The 24,549-nt window shown below is 38.1% G+C and overlaps 1 protein-coding gene across 2 annotated transcripts; it reads left to right on the top strand.

Moving 5' to 3' along the window:
• The first annotated feature begins 2,408 nt into the window (after nt 1–2,408).
• On the top strand, nt 2,409–23,388 carry Treh (Trehalase). Of its 2 annotated transcripts, XM_071583172.1 has the most exons (7): nt 2,409–2,851; nt 3,529–4,311; nt 4,461–4,594; nt 4,716–5,269; nt 5,691–5,932; nt 19,094–19,317; nt 20,845–23,388. In XM_071583172.1, the coding sequence occupies exons 1-6, from the start codon at nt 2,775–2,777 to the stop codon at nt 19,191–19,193; spliced, it is 1,890 nt and encodes a 629-aa protein (XP_071439273.1). In that variant the 5' UTR covers nt 2,409–2,774; the 3' UTR covers nt 19,194–19,317; nt 20,845–23,388. The 2 variants fall into 2 exon arrangements, with proteins under 2 accessions (XP_071439273.1, XP_071439274.1); XM_071583173.1 differs by lacking the exons at nt 19,094–19,317; nt 20,845–23,388 and adding an exon at nt 6,046–10,164 and having other exon boundaries at nt 5,691–5,937.
• The last annotated feature ends 1,161 nt before the right edge of the window (nt 23,389–24,549 follow it).

Raw genomic sequence — 24,549 nt, 5'->3', positions numbered from 1 at the left:
ATGACTGAATTTACGCGATTACTCTTTCAAAAGCCTCTTTTTTTTCTTTTTGATGGATTTCTTGACCTCCTTGTCGAAGATTCATAAGTGTCCAGACTACGGTCTTAGCATTTCTGCGTGCCAGTATACGAGGGCGGTTCAATAAGTACCCGTGTTTGACGACAAAGGGCGTTCCTGAGGGAAGTTTATGTAATTATCGTGTGCTGCCATTTATCAAATGACGGTGAAACAAATTTCAGACTTATTTAAAGGTTAGTTTGGATTTTGCAGCCATTCGAGTAAGACGTGTTTCGTGATTTTCGCTAAGATGGTAAAAGAGCAGTATCGTTCGGCAATTCGCTTTTTGTTTTTGAATGGGAAGAAATGCCAGGAGATAAAAGCAAAGTTGGATGCTGTTTATGGGGACACTTCGCCATCTATGCCCACAGTTATATATTAGTTCAACGAATTTAAACGTGGGCGAACATCTGTTTTCGACGAGGAGTGACCAGGACGCCCGGCAGACGTGGTTACCGAGGAAATCATTCAAAAAGTCCACGCCATGATTCTCGCTGATCGACGAACGAAAGTGCGCGAAGTAGCAGAGGCCGTGGGTGTGTCGACCGGAACGGCAATTAATATTTTACATGATAAGTTGGCGATGAAAAAATTGTCGGCCCGATGGGTGCCGCGATTGCTCACGGTGGACAACAAGCTGATCCGGAGTTATCGCCGCCAAACTGCATGAACTACGTTATGAATTGCTGCCGCACCCCCCGTATTCACCCGATCTGGCTTCCTGCGACTTTTTCTTATTTCCTAATATGAAGAAATGGCTCGCGGGAAATTTTTTTAGCTCAAACGGGGAAGTTATCGCCGAGACAGAGGCGTATTTTGGAGAGTTCGACAAATTCTATTTTTTGGAGGGGTTAAAAAAATGGCCGGAACGTTGGGAGAGTGAATCTTTCTAAAAGGGGACTTTGTTGAAAAACAAAAAAAAATGTTTTTTGAAAAAATGGTTTCTTCATTTCTAACACGGGTACTTATTGAATCGCCCTCGTACGTAACTCTTCTTCGGCTGTTTTTTGTCAATCATGCAGAATTTCGAATCCCAGCACTGCTTCGCCCTTCTCGCACCCCATTTCCTCCAAAACGCCCCCTCCTAGTGTCACCCCCCCTCAAACTTTCTCCGGCCCTGCCCCTGTTGATCCGTGCATAAACAGCTCCTCGTTATGGCGACCCCAAATCTCTTCTTGAGCTTTGGACGGCCGCTTCTTGCCTCCAAGCGTGTACTCCTTGTTAAACGTTTCCCGCTAGCTTCTTTCCCATTTCCCATAATTGCCCCGAGGTGCCCGGGTCGCATCGGAAAACCCGGGATTTCGTGGCGTCCGCTTTCGCCTCCGTACCGTCCTTTCGTCCCGTCCTCCGGTCCCGTCCCGGCCGAGGTTTCGTGCCGGGGAGTTGTGCGCGCCAGGCCTCGGTTCATCATAAAGTATTCTTACAGGAATAAACATTTACGGTTAATTTGATTCGACCTTTGTTCTCGGCGATGCGGCGACCACCTGTCGAGCGCTTCCTTGACTCGTTTAATCCCCCCCTTTCCCGAAGACAAAATAAACACTTTCTGGTAAGGTTCTCTCATGGGTGCGGCACGCGTTTCATCACTTCCGCGGAAGGAATGTGGAATGTCATTCAGTCTGTCTTCCAGGATTTCCTTCGCGGTTTGATAACGCTTTGACCCCAACCCAGAGTTTCAGCGTGGAAAGTACCATTGATGGGATCAAAATGTTGACAAGCGCAATAGCGGCAACCCGCCGTATAAAATTCACCTTCGCTGAATTGAATCCCTGCGTCTGGTTTTTATGTCTCTGTTGAGAATTTTGGCGCGAATGAGGGATTTTGGCCCGTGGGTCATCATTCCGGCACCCACATCGCTGTGTCGACCGTCGCCACACATCGCTGTGTCGACCGTCGCCAAGGGCGAGTTTACCCCGGGTCGCTCGAGATTGCTCCCAAGATCGAGAAGGACCTCGGGGGTATTCGGTTTAGGGGATCCCCGAGGGGCCTTTTACCGAAGCCCTTCGGTGAGGGAGAGGTCGGAGATTTCACTCCGTCGAGAGAAGAGCAGCCACCCTTCGCCTGTTGTCGTTCCCCTTTCCCCTCCCTCCTATCTCCCCTTCTCCCATTCTGCCTTGCCCTCGTGCCCTTCCCGTTCCTCTCCGCGCGGAACGGGTGCTGAGGGGGAGGTTGAGCGGAGGGGTGGTGGGTGCAGGAAAACGAGTCTAGCGGCGGGAGTGGGAGGAGGAGGAGGTGTGTCGGGGGGAGCGACCAATCGGCGAGGCCGATGGGATTACCCGGAGCCACGAGCGGCTGATGTAATAGGGACCTCCTCCCCACCGGCCGTGCGCTTCAAAAGTGCGACAGTCGGGTCGGGTGAGCGCTGCAGGTCGGTCGACGAGATCCTCCGAAGTTTAATCGGGGTAATTTACCTTTGGCCTTGTTCTCTCACGCACAGAGACGAGCACCAGGACTTCAAGGAGGAGATGAAAAGGCTGAGGACTCTCCGAGGGAAAGGTCCGACCAAGAAAGGAGAAGGGAAGCGCGCGACGAGGAAGTAAGGAGCCCCCTCCTTGCCTAGCCGACAGCGAATTGTGTTTCTTTAGTGACTTAGTGTCTTGATAGTAACATTGGAGGCTAAGGACTACGTAATTTGATTAGAAAAAAATAGTTTGTCTCCGGTACGTTTCTTTGTAAAGAACTGTAACTTTTCTCGAGTTTTCAAAGTGGTGGCCAAAATGAAGTGCTTCATTGGAGTGCTGTTTCTCATATCGGTTACATGTAAATATGGACTCGCGTTGCCCACATGCCCAAGGTAAGTTTTTCTTATTGCATTTTGAGTGTGTTGGTCGGGTGAATAGAGGTGTAGAGGATTTCTCTAGCTATTTTGGATAGGGCGCGCATGCCATTGCCCGCCTAACGATTTGTCATAATTTCTAGGGTGAGGAGAAACCTTCCTCTCCCTCTTCCCTTAATGAAGAAAGTCCTTTTCTTTCAATGAAACGGACTTGATGCACCTTTTCCAAATTCTCCCCTGAGCTCAAGATGTCTCACGTGTGCCCTCGATTAGGATTAAACCCTCTGCTTGGCCCTAAGTCGAGGGGCGCGCGCTAGACCCCCTCCCACCCGTTACCTCCAATGACCTCCCTCACATTTCTGCACTGCTCTCAACTCCATCAATCTTTCTCTGCGTTCGCCCACCCGAATGCTTTAATCTCCTCGCGAGAGTTTCCCTGCACGTATCGGTAATGTTATTTTTGGCACCCCTCGAAGTTGTAGTTGCATGTGTGAAATATGTTTGAGCCCATAATCCCGTTTGCATGCAATGGTCGCCCGTTGGTTTCACTGACACGGATTGTGAGTATTTCAAGCTGCACGAGTTGCCCTTCTGCAACCGACCTGAAATGAATGGCCTGTCATAGTTATGTTAAAGACTTGAAATGTTTTCACTGCTCTCAGGTATGATTTTATTTCTGCTCTCTCACCCCACAGCCGCATCTATTGCCAAGGGCCGTTGCTGGATGTTGTCCAAATGTCGTCCATATTCTCTGATTCGAAGACATTTGTTGACATGAAAATGAAATATTCTCCGGAGGAAACCCTGCAAAAATTTGATCTGATGATGAACGACACAGCCTCTAAACCGACGAAAGCTGACGTTGAGAAATTTGTTCATGAAAATTTTGACGAGCCAGGGAGTGAAATGGATGTTTGGATACCCAAGGATTGGAAGGAGCACCCAAAGTTTTTGGATAAAATTGCAGATCCGGCATTGAAGGACTGGGGAAGTCAACTGAATGATCTGTGGAAACTTTTAGGGAGGAAAATCAAAGATGAAGTGGCACAGAACCCTGAGCATTATTCAATTATCTATGTTCCAAATCCTGTAATTGTTCCCGGTGGTCGATTCCGAGAGTTCTACTACTGGGATTCCTACTGGATAGTCCGAGGGCTGCTCTTGTCAGAGATGTATGATACGGTTAAGGGAATGCTCGATAATTTTGTGTCCATTGTCGACGAATATGGCTTCATTCCCAACGGTGGGCGCATATACTATGCCATGAGATCGCAACCCCCTATGTTGATCCCAATGGTGGAGACATACGTAAGCACCACGAATGATGTGGACTACGTGAAGAGAAACATACACACATTAGAGAGAGAATTCAACTTTTGGAGGGTGAATCGAACAGTCCAAATCCAACGAGGGGAAAAGGTATACACATTGGCTGTGTACCAGGAGTATTCTTCAGGGCCAAGACCGGAATCATACAGGTGGGCATTTAAATAAGTAGTCCATAGAATTAATGTCAGCAGTAATTCAAATAATAAGTCAGTGATGCGTCTATTGCCCATTTATTGATTGAATGTTCTCCTAAATTGCATCATTCACTACATTATTTAATTGTTTTTACCCGATCCAGGGAAGATGTTCACAGTGCAAGCATTTTTAAAACGCAGCAAGAAAAAGAAGACCATTACTCTGAGCTTAAAGCGGCAGCAGAATCAGGTTGGGACTTCTCTACCCGGTGGTTCGTTTTGAATGCAACGAATAAAGGTGTGTAATGCCCCTTGGTTTTATTTAAATGCATATTTCATAATGTATCATTATGGATAGGGGTGCTTAAAGCTAGAGTTTTAACTTTATAATTAATAAAAGCCTGTTTCTTTACCTTCAGGAAATTTATCGAACCTCAAAACTCGAAGTATTGTTCCTGTAGACTTGAACTCAATTTTGTACTGGAATGCAAAAATACTGTCTGATTTCTTCACAATGCTTAATATGCCTGAAAAGGCTGAAAAATACAAATCTGTGGCGGAGGAGTGGTTGGAAGCTGTTCAGGCTGTGCTCTGGCACGAAGAAGTGGGTGCATGGCTAGATTATGACAGGCATAATGAAATTAAGCGAGATTACTTCTACCCAACAAATATTGCACCTCTTTGGACTGGGTGCCATAAATTTAAGAATATGGGCCAAGCCGTAGCCAAAATCTTGAATTATTTGAAAAAGACGCAAGTCATGGTCAATGAGGGGGGCATTCCGTCTACACTGGAACATTCTGGAGAGCAGTGGGATTACCCAAATGCATGGCCTCCTCTTCAACACATGATGGCAGTTGGATTAGATAACACGGGTGATCCCTGGGCTAAAAAATTGGCATATGAAATAACGGAGAGATGGGTGCGCTCAAATTTTAAAGCCTACAAAGAAAGTCATGCAATGTATGAAAAGGTGAGTGAATTCCTTTTTCTAAACATTGTCCCAATTGGTGACCACATTGAAATAGTTATGGCTTAAAACCTTGGCTCAACCCTTGTGGTTCATTTTATTTAAATTGCTATTATTTTTATACCAGTTGGGTAACAATTACACTTACTTGCAATTGTTTCAAGTTGATAATGTCACCTCTGGGATGACTCTGTAGTGAAGTGTAATGTAGTACCTTTTATTTTTGTGTCCCATTAACTATTATACTGTGTTAGAGTCTCATGAAAAATAGCCAATAGTAAATATTTCCAATGTTTTCTAACCATAGTAAGCTGTGAGTGATTTGACTGAAATATTATAATTTTCTTTTCAACATAAATATGTGGGCATAAACTCATGTTCTCATTTCTTGTCTCATCCTAATCAAATGTTTCCCCCCAAACAGTACGATGCCACGATTCCTGGAGGCCATGGGGGGGGTGGTGAGTATACAATTCAACTGGGATTTGGCTGGACCAATGGCGTTATCATGGACATGTTGTGGAAGAATGGTGACGAGCTGACTGTTGAAGATGGCTTTGAAAGAACAGAGTCGTACACGAGCGCATCAACTCCAACATCAGCCATTGAACCAATGGGGACCGTTATCTTGGCATTGTTTGTCACATTTGCTGCAGGATGTATTGGGTGAGGTAAGTTGGGACGCTTAGCAAATAGCATGCCAGAGTGATGACATTACAATACCTAAGGATTTTTAAAATCCTCAAACATAACTGATTCGAATTATTTTGTCTTTTCAGATGTTTTGTATTACTTTAAGAGGATTTGAAGGCAGAGTCTTGACTGTGTAAGAGTTGTCATGAGTTGGTGAGGCAAATTGAGTGATTGCAATGCCTTGAGTTGCCAGTTAAACATTTTTAACTCAGGGGAAGCTTAATTGTTGATAAATTTTGTTAAGAAGTTGAATCTCATTTTATAGCTGAAAACGTTCACTGTTTGATGAGTGAGTTTTTTTATGATACCAAACAGTATTGCATCAAGTGTGTTGCTTCTGCAAGGAATTCCTTGAGAGCTCTAAAACCTTCTTTATTGGGTGGCATTAACGGTGTTCCATTTTTTTTGTAACTACATGTACAGTTTTATTCATGATGCGTGATCATCGAGTGATATTGATCATCACATCAAGTGATATTGGTTGTAGCAACAGTTATTCTAGTTGTTGAGATAGCCTTGGGTTGAGATCAGGAGATTGGTTGGAGTCAGGCGAAGGGTATTTTTTTTGGGAAGAGAGAGTTCTTCGTTTGGCATTCACCAGTTAGTGTGTGAGAGTGTGAATGTTTGCTTGCCTGCGTGCGTGTGTGTGTGTATGATAGTTTGAACTTGGCATGTGCAAGCATTCCAGCATGGTGTGATTGTGTGGAATGCATTTTGTGCTCTGTGATTATGCATTTTGCAGTGAAGTTTGAAATGTATTGGACAGTTTCTAATGCTCTGTAGTTATTGTTGGAAGAATTTTGTTACATAAGTTATTCATAGAGACATCACTTTTGAGTGTTGATTAATATTGTTTATGGCATGATCTAATGATTTTCTCACACATTTCTATCAGAAGACTCAAGATCATATGTATCCGAGTGTGAGTCAAGCATAATTACTTTTCTGACCAAGATGTTTGACTAAATTCTAATCTTTTAGTATAAGTGAGGGCGAGAGGATGATAAAATGTAGTTTGATGATTGAATCAATGGATATATTCAGAAGGCTATGAATTTTAGTTCACACAATGTATGCATTTTCAAAGTTGTTAAATTTATTGAACTTTCTCGAGGATTGACTCTAATGTACCTTTTGGATGATGTCTTATTTCATCAGGCTTGTTGAGAAAGTAATTTCTTGACTAGTACTTTGACTGTAGGCAGCAATTAGTGTAGCTGAAAAGTAGTTATGAAATTAACTATTAGAGCCAACTAAAAAACAATAAGAGTACACTAGTTGTTGTTAAGTAAAATTTGTGAGTGCAAAAATTTTTCTCCAGCTTATTTTGTGTGAAACATAAACCTAATTGTTCATGTGGCATGTCATCCAAGTCTCAAACTTGCACTAAAGCAATTGGCGACGTGGATTGGTGAAGTGATTAAATTCTTGGAATTGTGCTTCAACTTTCAATTATAATTTCAAGTGGATGTAGAGCATGAAATTAGTTTCTAAACTAGTATTTTCCCTGATGAGAGTTTGTGATATAAGTTTTATTCATGGCAGTCCCTCGTACAAATAGGTGTGGCATAATGGAAGGTTAGCACACGTATTTGCAAGAAACAAATCCAAAAATTAATTTTATCTCAAAGTCTAGAACATAAAAATAATTTTGTGTTCAGCGTGTATATTTAATTTTTATATGCACATTGTCGGTGATCATGTTGCTCAATGAATTCAAAAGTTAGAGGAGTCTATTTTTGATGAGCATAATTGTTTAAATTATTTCTGTAATTGTGATAGTCTTTGGATTTCATGATAAAGCAAGCATATATGTATTCATATTAATTAAAAGATTACTATATAAATTGCTTTTAAACACAAAGAATAAATATTTTACTCAGTAAAATATTGATTTTGGTGCCAAAGATCTTAAGAACTGGAATGAATACGAGGTCCGTCCAAAAAGTATCGCGAATTTTGAATTTTCGTGGGTTGCGTATATTTGATTTTCAATTATTTTGTGGCGTTATGTATGATACTTTGGTCTCTCTCTTATACCGAAAAGTTCGGCCGTTTTGAATGTTCCATACATTTTTGACAGCTCTTTTGCTGGAACGTGTTTTGGCTGGTCTTCGATTTTTGCCTGTTCCAAAAAATGTATCATAGAATCTGTATCAAATTTTGTGGGAAAAACGAAATTAAGTGCGCGGACACATTCCAAATGTTGACTGTGGCCTATGGAGAAGCTACCTTGGACCGAAGCAGCGTTTATCGGTGGTATAAAATGTTCTCAGAAGGCCAAGAAGATGTAAACGACGGAGAGCATGCGGGACGCCCGAGCACGTCAACAACTGACGAAAACATTGATAAAGTGAAGAAAATAGTATTGGCCAATCGTCGAATCACCGTCGAAGAAGTTGCCAAGACCCTAAACATATCGATTGGCTCGTGCCATTCGATTTTTACCAAATTCGCGAAATTCGTACAAAAATTGCTCAATTTCGACCAAAAACAGCTAAGCATTAACATTGCTAATGGGCTTAAGTTGGACTCCATCCGCGACGATCAAAATTTCCTCCAGAGGCTCATAACTGGTGAAGAATAATGGATTTATGGTTATGACGTGGAAACTAAAGCTCAATCATCCCTATGGAAGCTGTAGAACGAGCGCGATTAGTTCTGTTGAATGTGAACGCTTTGCTTGCAGTTTTCTTCTATTGTAGGGGCGTGGTGTATCATGAGTTCTTGCCACAGGGTAGAACGGTAAATAAGGAATATTACTTGCAAGTTATGCGCAATTTGCGCGAAGCAATCCGCCACTACCGCCCGGATTTGCGGGAGAACAAATATTGCCTAATGCTCCATAACAACGCACCTGCTCACACATAGTTGCTTGTGCGCGAATATTTAGCCAAAAACAACACACCAATGATGCCGCAGCCACCGTATTCCCGAGTGCCTCCAGTGACTTTTCTTGTTCCGGAAACTGAAGACGCCCATGAAAAGACTACGCTACGGTAGACGAGATAAAAACTGCATCGGAGGGAAGCTGAGCAAGATTACAAAAAATGATTTTTTGAAGTGCCTCGAGGATTGGAAAAAACTTTGTTACGAGTGTGTAATATCTAATGGGGATTACTTAGAAGGGGACAAAATAGATATTCATGAATACATAAATAATATTTAGAAAAACACAAAAGTCGTGATACTTTTTGAGCAGACCTCGTATTATGCTACAGAGATGTGAAAAGTATTCCGTATTGAAGTAACTTCTTAATTGCACTTCCACTGTTTCATTTTAATGGAACATGTGTGTGTGTGTGTGTGACTTTATTAAGTATTTATTAATCCAGATATCATTTTTATGCATGTATCTATTAGTTGTTTGATGAAATCTGTTTTCTTAGGATGAAACATATCAGAGCTGGATGGAAGCATTTATTTTTATTTTCTTAGCCTCTATTGTTTCTCTTTTACTTGCAAAAAGAGTGGTGCCATAATTGTTTTTGCTGACATGTTACACTTACAGCATTGAGATATGGCAGAGAGGTTTTATTTAACAAAAGCAGTTATGTGGGGTTTTGATGAATACTGTTTATGTGCTGCTGATGTTGTAAGGCTGTTTATGAATGCTGCTGGTTAGCATAATTTTATATTTAAGTTGATCGATTTTGTAAAGAAATTCCAGTCATTTGGAATACTTAACTTTAATTTAAAGCAAAATGTCACCCATAAAGTCTATAAAATAATATATATAGAGATATTTGTGTAAAAATAAAATTTTTTTGATAAAATACTCAGTGTATGTGAATTTTGCCTGAGTTAAATGTGATGTGATAGCTGTGGTGCTGACTGATAAATAACACCAAATAAAATCTTATAAGTTGTTCACGAATGAAATATTAAATCCACGAGATACTGCTTTCATGTGTGTTTTGCAAAACAATATCAACATACTCCTGCATCAATGAACTTGACATACATATACCCACATTGGTATACTATATTCACTGATTCACCAAAGTCCAATGCTCAGGCATATATAAATATAGATAAAATTATTTCTCTTAAAATATTAATAAAAGTTAAAAGAACTTTCTTACTATTTTGTTGCTCCCAACAGCCTTAAAAAAGTATGAGGAGGAACAGCTATGTATAAATATTTATTTAAATATATCCCCCTCCCCCTGGGCTGCTGATGAAAGGGCCAGCAATTCCTCTGTCCGTGATCTTCTTAGAAATTTTCTCATAGTTCTTTCTGTGTATATTGAAATAAACTGATCCAAATGGCCTTTTCGGGAAATAAATATATTTATGTATGCATATAAATATATGTATATATTTATGTGTTTGTGTGTGTATGGGTACATGCATGAATACATTCATAAACTTGATTGTTTATTTTTCCAGAGATGAAAGCATGTCTTACATAATAGAGGATGTCAAAATTAAAAAGTTCAAAAATGGCAATAAAGAGGTAAACAATAACATTGACAGCAGCATGTAAAAAATTACAAATTGCTGCTCTCCAGAAACTTGTAGGTTGAATAGAAAAGGGAGGTCTGTATGAATTTCCTGAGTGCTCTTGAAAGCGACGTCCTGTGAATTGTTCTGCATTCTTAGAGAACACTTCCCATGAGGTTTGGTCGCACTACAGTTGCATGTGTATGAACATAGTAAATTGTGGAAGTCATTATGGCATCTAAATCTCATTAGAATGTGCACAAGTTCTTTTCATTGGATAATGACAAATTACCTTCATTCAACATGAAGTAAAAATAAATAGATGTACATGCAAGTCACTGGTAGGATATTTTGTTTTTGAAACAGAGGATGATGCGTGAAAACTCTTTGGCAATTATTCCTATGGCCCTTTTTGGGGCCAATTTGGAGTTAAATTCTCCATTGTAGTTGCATCCCATTCTCAATAGTCCATGGAAGGTAGCAACGAAAACGAATGCATGAGAAAACAACAGAGGGGCATTATAAACATGAGGAGACCATACGCATACTGCACATAGAATCACAGAAGATAGCATACTATATACTTGGTCGTTGCCATGTTGTGGTCATGGCCCTCTGCCTTTGTTGACAGAGGAAAACTAAAGAGTGAAATGAGTGTGTCCTTCCCCAGCATCCACACACACACACAACACTTGGACATGACAACAGAACATGAAAGTAAGCTCAGAAAGCATGTAAAAGGACATTCACATTTCAGATAGTTTAAGCTTTCAGCCTTTCTCTTAGGCCTTCTTCAATTCAGACTGTAAGGTTTCGAGCAGAAGGTATTAGAGGGCTCTGAGGGGGGGGGGTGGTATCACGGGACATGCTGGGAAGGGGGGGAGGAAAGTGGAAAGCATCTAGCGATAATGGTTCATGCACTCAATGCTCATCTTTCTACATCGTTGAATGCATTTCCCCCTTGTTCATCTACATTAACAATTTTACCAATATTCTTGTAATTAGGCCTTCCTCGTCTCTTCATGTCCTTTCAGATGCGAATTCCCTTAGTGTTTCTACCTAACCATCCTTGAATCTCTCCCTGACTCAACCATCTATATAGAAGTGGGAACTCACCAAAATTCATGTGTAGACTAGCATTCTGATTGTTTGAATATCATGGGTCCAACCATCACTGATGCATCAGTAGTCCAATGCTCTACCTCTGGACTACCACAACCCACATAGATATATACACATGTATACATATACATTTACGCCCCATGTATATATTGACTCGCACACAATTTTTTTTTGTGTTGAGTTTCTTGGTTTAATGCTTTATTCACTGTTATCTTCAAATATTGCTCATAGCATGGGCCTTTGCTGCTCAAACCTGAGTAATGAAAACTGTTATATTGCTCCTTAAACAAACTCTAGATATACTGTCCCTATAGAAAATTGCTGGTAAGGTAATTTTTTCCTTTGCTGACCATGCTGTTCATCCCTGTGTTATGTGATTTACAGTGAATTAACTACTAAATTAGTTGTGACAATATAATGAAATTACTAAAATTAGTAAAGGCATATAATTAGCTTCAAAATGGATACCTACATATTGTGGTTGTTTAATCTTCTTACTTTCCATGCATGCTCAAATTTTGCTGCGCACTCTACTATAGTGTTACAAAAATAAGAAGCATCACTGAATATTTTGCTCAAAAAGCTATTTAAGCTAAAAAGATCTGGTTTTCAGTGTCACACCCTGAACCAGAAACAACTAGGGATTCAGAGATTGCTATTATCATGTGCATGGATCAGTAAATGATGCAATATCCCTTTTGACATGAAATGAGTGCTATCTACTTGCCATGAATGGGTTACTAATTGTCTTGTCCTTGAAAATTCCTAAATAACCACGTGTGTAGTGCAACAAATAAGGAGTAATTAAATTCCAGCCGAGTTAAAGGATTTACAGGTGGATTTTCAATCAATTCAGGAAGGGGTAATAACTATTCCATGACAGTTGATAGAATCAGGTTAAATAAGTGTTTTTAAATCCTTGGTTATTTAAGAGAGAGAGCGTTTTAGTTGAAAAGGAGGTATATAGGGAATATATTATGCTTGGTAATTGCTCGATATCCCCACAAATCATTGAAAGATTCATAGTTGTTTTCACTTATATTTACCATTTATGAAATATACCATATTTTGGGTATGTAGTTATTCATGTAAACATACACACATAGATACGTATGTACATTGGGTATATTGTAAGCAAAAAACAGGAAAAAGGTAAGGTAAGGAAATATATACCACTCGGGATAAGTAAATTTTACATTAAAAAATATGATGCATCCATGATCTGAACCTCAGAAAGTGCTCTAGCAGCTGATCTAATGTACCATGTGCCAGTTAGCCATGAAAACACTTAATGAGTGTTATCAGCAGGACCAATGTTGATGCTTGATTCTCTCCCAAGCTGTTGTGGCACTCATTCGGGAGAGAGTGTGGAAGGTAAGGGTGTTAGTGGAGGAAGGCACAAGAATGAAATACATGCCCATCGTGAAACTTGCAGATGTACACTCAAACATAGAAAAACATGAAGGCAAGATGGAAGTTGGGAAGAGGAGGGGTGAAGGTGAATGGTGTGCAGAGGTGCTGGCTGAAAAGAGGGGCCCTGGCTTTTTTGGGAGCCCTGTTCATGCCATGTGACTCAAATACGAAGCTGCAGGATATTTGCTCTCTTGTGGGTTCTCACCCTGATTGTGCTTGTGGATGGAAGGTGGGAGGATGTGGTGGAATGTGCTGCAGGGAAGCAGTCATCAATTGGTTGGCAATGGAAAGTGGTGTGCTTTGAAATGGGGTGATGAAAGGAAGCAGCTGTTTTATAATGCGACAATTTCGGAGTGTAAAAATCATTCACATTGACTGGGATTCGAACCATGGTCCCTCGATATTCAGCCAAGTCAGTAGATAAGCTACCAAGGCATCCTCTTACAAAGAGGAGGAAATTTTGTGTGTTTTGCACTACACACTCAGAAAATTTAGATACAAATACATAAAAATTTAGATTAAAAACTTAAATAAACACAGAAACGCTAAGAAACGACCCTGGCATGTATATTTGGTGTTTTGAAGGCAAGGCCGCCATCTTCAGAATGCCATTCTCAGGGGAAGAGCAAATAAGATATGTATGTATGTATGTGTGTGTGTGTGTGTGTGTGTATATATATATATATATATATATATATATATATATATATATATATATATATATATATATATTTACACACACATACATACATACATTCACACACACACCTATACTTATACATTTTTGGACACCGCAAAATCACTATAAAAACAGGGGAAAGTAAAGGGGCTCTCATTAATGTATTTTTAAGTCTTTGTATTTATGCCATTTTGCCAAATATGTATGAATTTTTTGATTGTATTCTTCGTTGTTTGATGAAGATGGCATGACCATCAAGCCATAAAAATATGCATGCACGTATGTGAGAGCCCTTTTTGTATGGTATAAGGAAGCAACACAGTTCATTCACAAAGCACACATAGACACATTTTGTAAAATCCGCATGTTGTGGTAGGGTAGAGGGGGTCGGTTGCTTTCCCTCTGCCGGCTATGATTTCCCAGGAAGATCTGGTAGCAGAAAAAACACACAGCTATAGTGAAGCTGAGGGTGCTCTATTCATATATATTTTTAAATTTATATAAATGTAAGCATGTTCATTATTGAAGGTGTGTGTTTTTTTCTTATGCCATTCTCCTTTACTTTCCTTCCATCCATCCCTTTGGAAGCCTCTCCTGGAAGTGTCAGGGCAGTCATGTATGGTAATAGCCTCCCATCAACTCTCAAGTGCATTCTAAATATTTTCATGGCATGCGTGCACATGGTATATTGGTTTAGGTGTTAGAGTGCATTTATCCTGAATGATATAAATGATCTCGGCTGCTTGATCCCCTCCCCTCTAATATCAATAATAGCTGAAACCCTCTCCAATTGCTATTCCCACGATCTCCTTCCCTTCGTTCTCATACCAAATATGCCAATATGAGGTTATCCCTTCCTCCCCTTTCCAGAATTGCCATTGATTAGACATCTTTCCTTTTGCAATGTGTGTAGAGTCTCTATGTTAGCTTTTCAATCCTCCTGTCACATATGCATTTATCTCCTGTGGCATTGGGAATTGAGGAATAAATGTTTTAATGAATAATTTCATTCCTAAATGAATGTCATGGCTATTGAAATTTGGCTTAAAAAGTTTATTAATTGGAACACCATACTGGTTAAGACCATGGTCATGGGGTTTCATGATCAGCTAGAAACTCATTCTAACTTTGCATGGTGCCAACTTAAGAGCTTGTTTCAATCAAAAATTTATCAAGGTTAGCTGGCTAAGCAGGAGTCTCTATCTACCCAATGTTTAAAGGAATAGAGTACCTAGTCAACATCATTCTTCTGCAGTTTTCTTGAAGATAGAGGGTTGTGTTTGTTGCATAGTATCACATTATGTATATAATGGCTATTTTTAGAATTTTTAAATGTAAACTTGTAAATTAGTGCATTTTTATGATCAGAGAATCGTGATGTTTTCACACAGATTGATTGTTACTTTTGTTGAAATATCTTATTCTCAAATCAGTATTATTTTGTGTGCATATTCATAAGTTTAATGAAAATGCATTCCATCCACCATAACCTGAATGTCTATTCCACATAATATGGGAAAAAATAGAATTAAGTAGTCATTTAATGAATTTTTTATATTAATATCTTAGTCTTCAATTCTACAATTCATGCAAGATTTTTTTAATATATAAAAATTGGGAATAAAATCAACCAAGAAAGAGAATTTTAACTGATCATGGATGACATTCCCTCAAAGGGTTAAGGTTATCGAATTTAATTTGAGGATTGATTTTCCAATTAATGTGATCATGCACTAAAGTACTGCTTATACGTTTTCAGTGTAAATATTTTTCTGTATAGTTGCATACATCTTGGTCTCGAATCATTAAAGCTTGAAGGTGGTAGCAGGAGACCAGATGAGAAATATCATCCTCTATGGCTTTTTGCTCTTAGCCCATCAGCACGTAGAATGCATACCGATAAAATTCATGGAAATACTTTTGCATCCCTGCCCGTGTAATATTCCTGTTTCCATAAGGCTCTTTTGGCACCAACACAGTTCAGATTCTTTGAACACGAAAAAACACATGAGAAATTAGTAGTTAATGTAAGCATAATTTATACTTGATGCGGATGATAGGGGTAATTAAGGGATGATAGCTAATGCAGAATATTTGCGAGAGGAAATTTATTTGGGTATATGCTGGGGAACAATAGCTAGGCAAAGATCATGCAGGAGGAGTCCAAGGGTGAACTATGATGAGCAAGTGATGGAAAACATCAGTGCAATGAGCTAAAGAGAATTGAAGAGATTGGCAGGGAAGAGAGTAGTCTGGAGACAGCTTTTGAAAACCAATCCTTGGATTGATAACCATTACAGCAATGCTCTATTTACTATTCTTTCAGTGGAGGGAAACAGTTGTAAAGCAGAGGAATATGGTTTTGAAGATCATGCTCTCATATGTTATACAGTATATATGACATATATGTAAAGTCAAAATGAAACAAAATTATAATGACTTCTTTGAGACGATGTAAAAAAGTATTGATGAGTATTCCTGGCACATAGCTTAAATTTTCTCACTCTGCCTCTTCTAAATAAATTTTGAGTTTTAATGGGTTCCATCTTATCATGGCTGAATAATTCTTGGCTCATTACTGGAGATTAATTCATGCTGTTAATATGCAAGTTGTTAGTAGTTGTTGTTTGATTGTCTCTATGCACTAATAACAGTTATCAACCCAAGGATTGGTTTGTAGCAGCTCTATCTACTATTTGTTGCTCCCTAGTTTTTTCATTTCTTCATATTTTTTGTCATGACATCTTCCCTGACCTGCTTCTCATAATTTATCCTCAATCATACCTTATTCGTCCATTCTTCTTTCAGTTGATTTCATTTCTCAACCTTATGTAACCTATCTGCTTTTCAGCAATCTTTGAATTTTTGTATGGTCTTATTTTTGCTATTTGGTAAATCATTTCATCTCTGAGCTTTGAGTCCTTTTTACAGATTTCTTTCTGCCTAGTTTCTTTCTTGGCTTCCAGTAATCCATTATTACCACCGTTCTTGAATGAAGCCCATACTGCTATAATGCTTCATGATCTTTTCTATCACTTATTTTAATTTTTGGCTTTATTTCAACCTAAGTACTAGTCTCTTCATTGTTTTCTTTTGATTCTTAAATTTAAATTGCAACTTCTTTTGTGCTAAATCAAGACCACCATTAATATTAATTAAGGGTCTTAAATAAAATATTTTGACATCTCTATCTCATGCATTTCTCAGAATTCAAAGTCTAACTCCTTTGTCATTTCATTTGAGTAGTCCATGTATCACAACTTTTCACTTCTTCTTCTGTTATATTTATTTATTACTTTAGTGGCGTCATCATATCCATTCTTTACTTTGTATTCTATGAAACTCTGCTCTTTGCAGATGACACTGCATTTTTCATTTATTTTATTAAATTAAATCAGGTGGAGTGTCTTGATTAGTAAATCTACTCTTTCCCTTCAAAAATGATTCCTTGCCAAAAAATTGTTCTTAATCCCAGAGAAAACTCCAAACTTTATTTTGAGTATATTCAGTGTATGTCCTGATAGAAATGAACATGTAAAATTGTTAGGTTTTCTGCTGAACTAAGCTAACGTGGAAGGAACAGACCATTGATGTCTGCGGTAAGCTTTCTGAAGCATTGTACTTTATGAGGATTAAAAACAAAGTTTTATTCATTCAAAGTATACTATGTATGTTTTCACTCTAATGTATTGTACAGACTTATAAACTGGGGGACTCTCAAGTGATGTGAAAAGTATTTTTGTGCAACAAAAAAATAAATGCCATTGTAGTTTGCTGCTCAAGTCTCTTATTCCATACAGGTTTTCCATACATATATTATGACTACTTCTACTTAAGTGCAACATCTGTTTGTATGTAGATATAAATTTATTTTTTTCTATTAATTTCGTACTGAAACCTGATGATATCTATTGTGGATCATGCATGTCATCTAATGAAGAAAAAATTTATTATCATTGTGGTCTATTGTCGGCATGTAAATTTTCCCCATGACTGTATTTATTCACTCTTTACTCTCAATCAAGCACTTTCTTAGCATCTTGCTCACTCCCACATTTTCAATCTACAGTTCTGTGTGAATAATAATTAAGTTACCATTCCAAAAGTTTCTTCCTTTGGACATTTCATTAAACTTACCCACTAATAACTAAAAGCAATGTATTGGGGAAGTTAAAAAAACACCTAACCTTGCTTTATTCATTCATGGGATCTAATGCTTGTTAGGAAATGTGTCTTTTGTTGTTCTAATAATGTTCACAATATCTTTGGCCAGTCATTCTGGTACTGCATGCATGCTACTTTGATAAAAGAAATAAAAAATATTTCTTCGACAGGTGTGTTAGACTGGTGGTCTAATTTTGTATATGTAATAGCGGGAAAGTCAGTTAAGTTACTCATGAGTGGATACAGGGAATAAATTTGATCAATTTTTGAATGGGGATTAGGAACGGGTGCAATTCAGGCATACCACTAGAGCCAAGCAGTTATTATGACTTACAAAAAGGGCATTGCATTCAGTCATGAGACAAGTGTCACTCCCCATAGGTGAAGGCCGAATAATATTTTTATGACTATGATGGCATCATTTGAAGATACTAAGCTAAAGAAGTCTGTTAGTTTTACATTCTACTGCATGATTGGTCAGAAAGAAGTTTTATTCAGGGAAGCTGTGGAAAAATATGTGGAAAGGCAAAACAAAATGGTATGAAGAGTTCTGAAGATGAATTAGGCAAAGAGTAGAGATTTGCAGGAATTTGATCATTTAATTTTTTCTGATGATGTATTTTTGAAATCCTGGCTTAAAAAACTGTCATGGAAATATATTGTTGCATAAGATATGATGTTTTTATAATGATGTCATGCATCCATATTTCTATGCTGACAAAAGTCACCTTTTAGTTTATGTTTCCAATAAGGAAGGTTATGAGGGTTCTTACTTTTGGTCCTTAAATTTTTATGTATTTCATTGTTGTAATATGATGTTTATGATGGGCTCTCAAGTGCTTCTTGCTCTACATTGTCTTATATTTGTGGACCAAAGGTCAGTGTATTTATGATTTGTTTGCATTTTATAGTTATTTTACTGTCAAATCTACTGCACATGATGTTAAAAAAGGATGCTTAAAGAGTAGATTTTGCAGCTAACGGACCGGAAGGTCCTGGGCTCAAATCTCTGGTGTTCAAAGGTGTGGTTTTTCAAAGGTTCTGGGTGTTCAAATCTCCCCAGCTAAACCTGAAATGTGTGGTTTCTGAGTATCAGACTTTTCTGGAATACCGCAGGCAACAAAGAAAGGAAAATTTTCCCCTCCTGCCCTTAATATATGAATTTTATATTCCCAGCAGTTTTAGTATGAGAAAAGCTCATCACTCACTCATCAAAGCAACTCATTGTTGAAAGTTGTAGTTTTAAATTATAATGTTTAAGAGTGATATATTTCCTATAATGGTCTAAATATGTTATTATTTGGTTTCAGGATAATATATTACAAAAGGAGGAATGAAGGTTACTACACATCTCTCTGTCCCAAGATGTTTGGAGGGTATGATGAACTAAAGAATCAAACCTTTGAATGACATTGACTTTTATTAGACCATAACGGAATTCATACCTGTCAGTATTACCCGTCGTTTTGAAGAGCCTGCCTGTTATTGTGGTGTCATAATATTTTATCATTTCTTTATCTGTACGATGACAAAGGTTAGTTCAAAATATTTTATTATCTATTTGTACTGATTTTGATTCTAGATAACTATTAGGCACTCAAAATATTTTTAAAACTGATCATAGGAGAGATCTCACAGCTCTTTGGGCATATCTAATGACAGGAGGAGAGATCTCTTAAAGCAGGCAACACTTGAGTATGTAGCCTTGCACCAGGAACCAAAGTTTACAAAACAGAGGTCAGGGAGCAGCTAAGTTTTTGCTACTTAAGCTGCACCCTCTTCATTCTTATAAGTTCCTGAAAAATCACGCTTGGGAAATTTCTGATCTCTTAACCCCTCAGTTGCAAAGATATCTCGAGGACAATATTGTGCCCTTGGGTGAAGCGTGATCCAATGAACGAAGATACTGCTCTTCTTTTGCTTCAGTCTCTATTCTTAACTGTTTTAAATCGGTGTAATTTAGAACAATGTGAAAGAATGTAATCATAATGTAACATAGCAGAGTGCTTCATGAGCAGCTTTCATCTACATCATCCAAATGAACTTTGTTCTGTTCTGTCGGCCAATAAATTTATCTCTAAAACTCAAATTTCAAATTTATTGATCATTCATTCATAATGTTAATAGATGTCACGGTAAGTTTTGTTGACTTCATGGAGGGAAGTAACAATGCCAGTTGTCTCCCTCATCAAATTATGATGGACATCGAATTTTCTATACACCAAGATAAATATTTTTTTTAATTTCTTGCAAAGTTTTTTTCTGATGAAAAAATACTTGTGGTTTCCAGTTTTTTCCTTGACCTTTTAGAAAGAAAGGCAGGAAGGGTAGAACTTAAAGCTAGACCAATGAACTTGGTCATTGTTCAGGTCTACAGTCGATCAAGAAATCATAGGGAGGAAGTAATTGACAAGGTATACCATCAATTAGAAGAAATAATTGCAGGTGTGCCTGGAAGAAAATATTTAGTAGTGATGAGAGATTTTAACATGATGTTGGGCGAAGGAAGAGATGGTGGGAAGGTAAGGGACTAAGGTTTAGGAATAAGGAATTACTGCAGGGTAAAAGCAATAGGATTCTGCAGGAGACAGGATTTTATCATAATGAACATTTGATTTAAGTGTCACAAAAATGCAGATGTGTATGAGCAATGTATACTTTGATATGTATCAGTTAAAACTATATTATGGCCAAGTACAGAATTAGGAATAGTGTTATTTAGTAATTATAATATTGTCTTTACATGTTTCTATCCTCTTTCCCTTTACCTATATGTATGAATATGTTTTTGCTGTTTGGCTGGTTTTCATGTTTAAATATATACACATTTAACACATGGGGCACATAAACATGCACATACCCACTCATAAATTTGGTGTACAGGTATGAGTAGTAGTTTTGAGGATAAATTGTTTACACAAGTTTCATTACCCTTCATAGTGTATAATTTTTAACTTCTTGAAATTAAAAATTATTCAGATTACATTAATAACATGCATCTGGAACTGAAGTTTATTTAGAAAATGAAATCATTTGATGATGACTTTTTATTTTCTTTCAGGGCTGACACCAAGTGAACTGTTGGAATTCCTTGCTTATATACTGTTTGGCATTGTGCCAAAAAGAAAATATGTGTGTTTTAGCACTGTTGTTAAGAATGTGCATCTTGGCCGTGGAAAATCAATATCCACAATGGACAATCGCTGTGAAGTGATAATGTTTTAATGACTAGAAATTTACTTCCCTGATTTAATTGAGAAAAGTTACAGTTTATTGGTAGGAAATGTTATCATAAAATGATTAATATATATTGTATGTTTTAATTCAAGTCATTGCTGTGATCATTGTCAAGAAATATCAGGTATACAATTTTGCTTCGGTGGACTTTGTAGTATTTTTAACAAGTACCTAATTATTCATTACCATTTCTCTTCCAGAGATGATCATGCATCTGATTTTATATTTTTTAATATGAGGCTGTCCCCTGAGTTTGAAAGACTCTTATCACCGAAATGAACTTTTTTATGGTATCAAGCTTGCTATTTATTTTCCTTTGTTTTACATAAAATCATGATCAAATTATTTTATCTAGAGGCTTTCTGAAAATCAGAAACGAATTTATTTCTTTTGTTTTATGCTCTCTTTTTGTTTACTGTATTCAAATGCTGTCGGCGAAACCTGCACTTATGTGTGCGTGTACAGGTATGTGCACGTGTAAAATATTCATGAAAGTGAATTTAAGTATAGTCTTAGGAATGATGATGGCACCAAACACAAACATATGCAAAAAAGATACCTCAGTTGTTATTTCAATGTTTTGTGGCACAACCACCTCTTTCAACGGGAGGAGGAATACAAGAGGGGAAGAGGTGTTTGTGCCAAATATATTAAGAAGACAAAATTGAATACTGTACCACAAATGAAGGGATCAAAGTATTTCTATGCTAACACTTAATATGAAGATAATTGAATTGGTGCATTAAAAAAGTAGCAGCTCTATCAAAGTTTATTCATTGTAGTATTCCAGAAGTTTTTATCACTGCTGCAAAATAATTTCCACATTTATCATCACTGGGGTTGTCACTTTCCACATTCACAATGTCATCTTCACTTCCATCTAGCACATTAATAAGTTCACATTTTTAAAAATACATTATCATAGCCTCACTTCCAACTTTCTGTCCTGGCTTTTTCATCTTATCGCAGACACTATAGATTAACAGCCATTTCATTCTGCCCATTGGTGTGACTTCATCATTTGGTGCCTTATAGCATTTCTTTCATATTTAAGTGTCAGTTTCTTTGCTGTTGCAGATATGGTATGTGTCAAAGACCATTTCTCTTCATGAATCTCTTGCACTTAGACCCAAAAATATCTGCAACAGATATTACCTATGGCTTATTTTCTTGCCTCAATTAAAATATTTTTGTTGAAACAGTTATCCTATTCATTCTTAGATTAATTATCCAGTTCTTAAAATATTCCTCAAGCATTGGCCATTTAAGATCACATTAACATAATTTTTTTTGCTCATGTCTGCATTTACTAAATCCTACCATCTGCTTCCTCTATTCTCATATCATCATCTCAGTCGGAGGTGGGCCAAAATGCCTTTCAGCTTCCTTGTTTCTATGTTCTGAAGTGTAATTCAAGAATTCAAGTGAAATGCAACACTTAGTTTCTGTTATCATTTTAATATTATCAAAATTTGTATAAAGGGCAACCCAGCTAACTGGGAAGCCATGCCACATGCTAGCTGGCTAATCCAGCATGGCTTCCCACCCTGAGGGCCTTGGTTTGAATCCCAGTGGCAAAACAGATATTTTTCTGTGGGGTCCCAATCCCTACTTGAGGTGCTTTGTGGAGGGCACTTTGAGTTAGTCTGTCAGATTGGGCATTAAGCTGCGGACCCCTTGGCGCCTTTCATTAAGAGTAGACTAATGCCGATGCTGAGTTTCTCCTCACCCTTCATCTGTTCCTGTCCATCCCTAATGGCGCAAATTACCTTGGCTGTCGGTCACCACCCCTAAAACTACTACTACCGACCTCATGGGAGATGTAGATGAGTTGAGACTAAATGTTTTACATTGTGTAAATATGTTAGCAATTTATTTGAGAATTTATTTAGGAAGTATTTTCAAGGAAATATTAAAACTGTGTTGTTTACCACTAGCTCAAATTATGATATTATCAACAATTGAAATTAAGGCAACCATTTTCTCTGTCCGATAGAGGAAAAAATACTTATTAGGAAGTATTTTTTCATATTTTGGGTCTAAGTTATACCCATATCCCCTCAGTCCATTAGATGGAGTCTGAACTGAGAGCATATATGGAGTAAAAAAAAGTGTCTTGTGAGCTGGGATATATGGTCAATTTTTGTGTATATTTGTGTGTGGTAACATCATCTGTGCGTTACTTTCATATGTATCCGAATCAATTCATAACTCAAACAGTATATGTACTCTTTTAAAAAACAGGAGTGTTTTAATTATTTCACTCTACGTACAAGTATACATTTTTTTGCAAGATACCATGAGTAGTTATTTAGCCTTGGAGGAGGTTGTCATGAAATGTAACATAATAGTATTAATAAACACCGCTGTGGCTTTTATGCGAGACGTGTATTCATTCATTGGCATGGTGCTACCCTTATGAGTGTTTTATTACCTCCTTTGACACCATTCAAGCATAGACATGATAACTGTCCTGCCCTATGCTTCTGGAGAAATCAGGTCTGTCATGGAGAATGATAAATGTAAGATCTGGTGGAATTACTCATTCCCCTAATTCATGATCTTGATTGTAATGAAGCCTGTTATCGTTCTCCAGAGCCATCTCACATGTGCCATTCGTCTGATTTAGGTTTTGCTGCTGTCGCTGAAGTGAGCATGGATTCTTAGGAGATGAAAAAACAGGCAAAATACCAAATGTGCCTAGGGCACTATAAAAACTCATAGTCCTCATCATAAGAGTGCTGGGTGGAGCTATAAGGGCTCACTCATGGGAAATATCGAGTGCATCCCAGCTTGCCGAGCTAGACTGGAGGCACTTGTGGATGGCATCATAAGGACATCTTGTTGAGGTCCCTCCTTCTCTTGCATGCAAGTGACCCAACGGCTTAAGGGTAGCCACCTATCCAACAGTGGCTAAAACTCTGCCAAACTCCTCTCATTGAGGACCTTTTTGGCATAAGTACAGTATCACACAAGTGACTGAGATCTGTCCGGAAAGGACCCAGTCATGCAATATTTTGAGAAAAATAGCCTAACTTGAGCAATGAGGCCTTAATATCTTTCGAAGCAATCCTCTTGGAACCTCACACACTAATCCCAGCGTCTCTTCTACTTTTCAAAACCATCAGCAAAGTCCTCTTTTTGGAGTAGTCATTAGCTGCCTCATCGCATTCTACTTTATCTCATCAACCGACTGTTGCAAAGACTGGGCTTTTGTTCCAGGGTCATTACTTAGACCCATGACTCATCTCCAGTTATGACCTTTTTTAAAAAACCTGGGTCATTGTTTGTGGCTTGAAGCAAGTCCCCTGGGACTGCAGCTCAAAATTCTCGAGGTTGATGAGATAAAAGAGAATGCGACAAGGCAGCTGATGACCTTTCATAAAAAAGTGCTATGCCGATTGTTTTGAAAAGTGGGAGAGATGCTGGGATAAGTGTGTGAGGTTCCAATGGGAGTAAATTGAAAGGGTCTAAAGCCTCATTGCTCTAGTTAGGCTATTTTTCTCAAATATTCCATGGCTAGATCATT

The sequence above is a fragment of the Hetaerina americana genome, unplaced genomic scaffold, assembly GCF_022747635.1.
Source record: "Hetaerina americana unplaced genomic scaffold, ioHetAmer1.1.p SCAF_13, whole genome shotgun sequence".
Lineage (NCBI taxonomy): Eukaryota > Metazoa > Arthropoda > Insecta > Odonata > Calopterygidae > Hetaerina > Hetaerina americana.
The sequence above is the reverse complement of the archived record's forward strand: the minus strand, read 5'-3'. Positions and strand labels throughout refer to the sequence as shown.

What these genes read in the sequence shown, in the direction of transcription:
- Treh (XM_071583172.1), top strand. Translation starts at nt 2,775, where the DNA reads ATGAAGTGCTTCATTGGAGTGCTGTTTCTCATATCGGTTACATGTAAA. An exon ending in TTTGAATGCAACGAATAAAG is followed by an intron (nt 4,595 to 4,715) that starts GTGTGTAATGCC and finishes CTTTACCTTCAG; the next exon opens with GAAATTTATCGAACCTCAAA. An exon ending in GTCATGCAATGTATGAAAAG is followed by an intron (nt 5,270 to 5,690) that starts GTGAGTGAATTC and finishes CCCCCCAAACAG; the next exon opens with TACGATGCCACGATTCCTGG.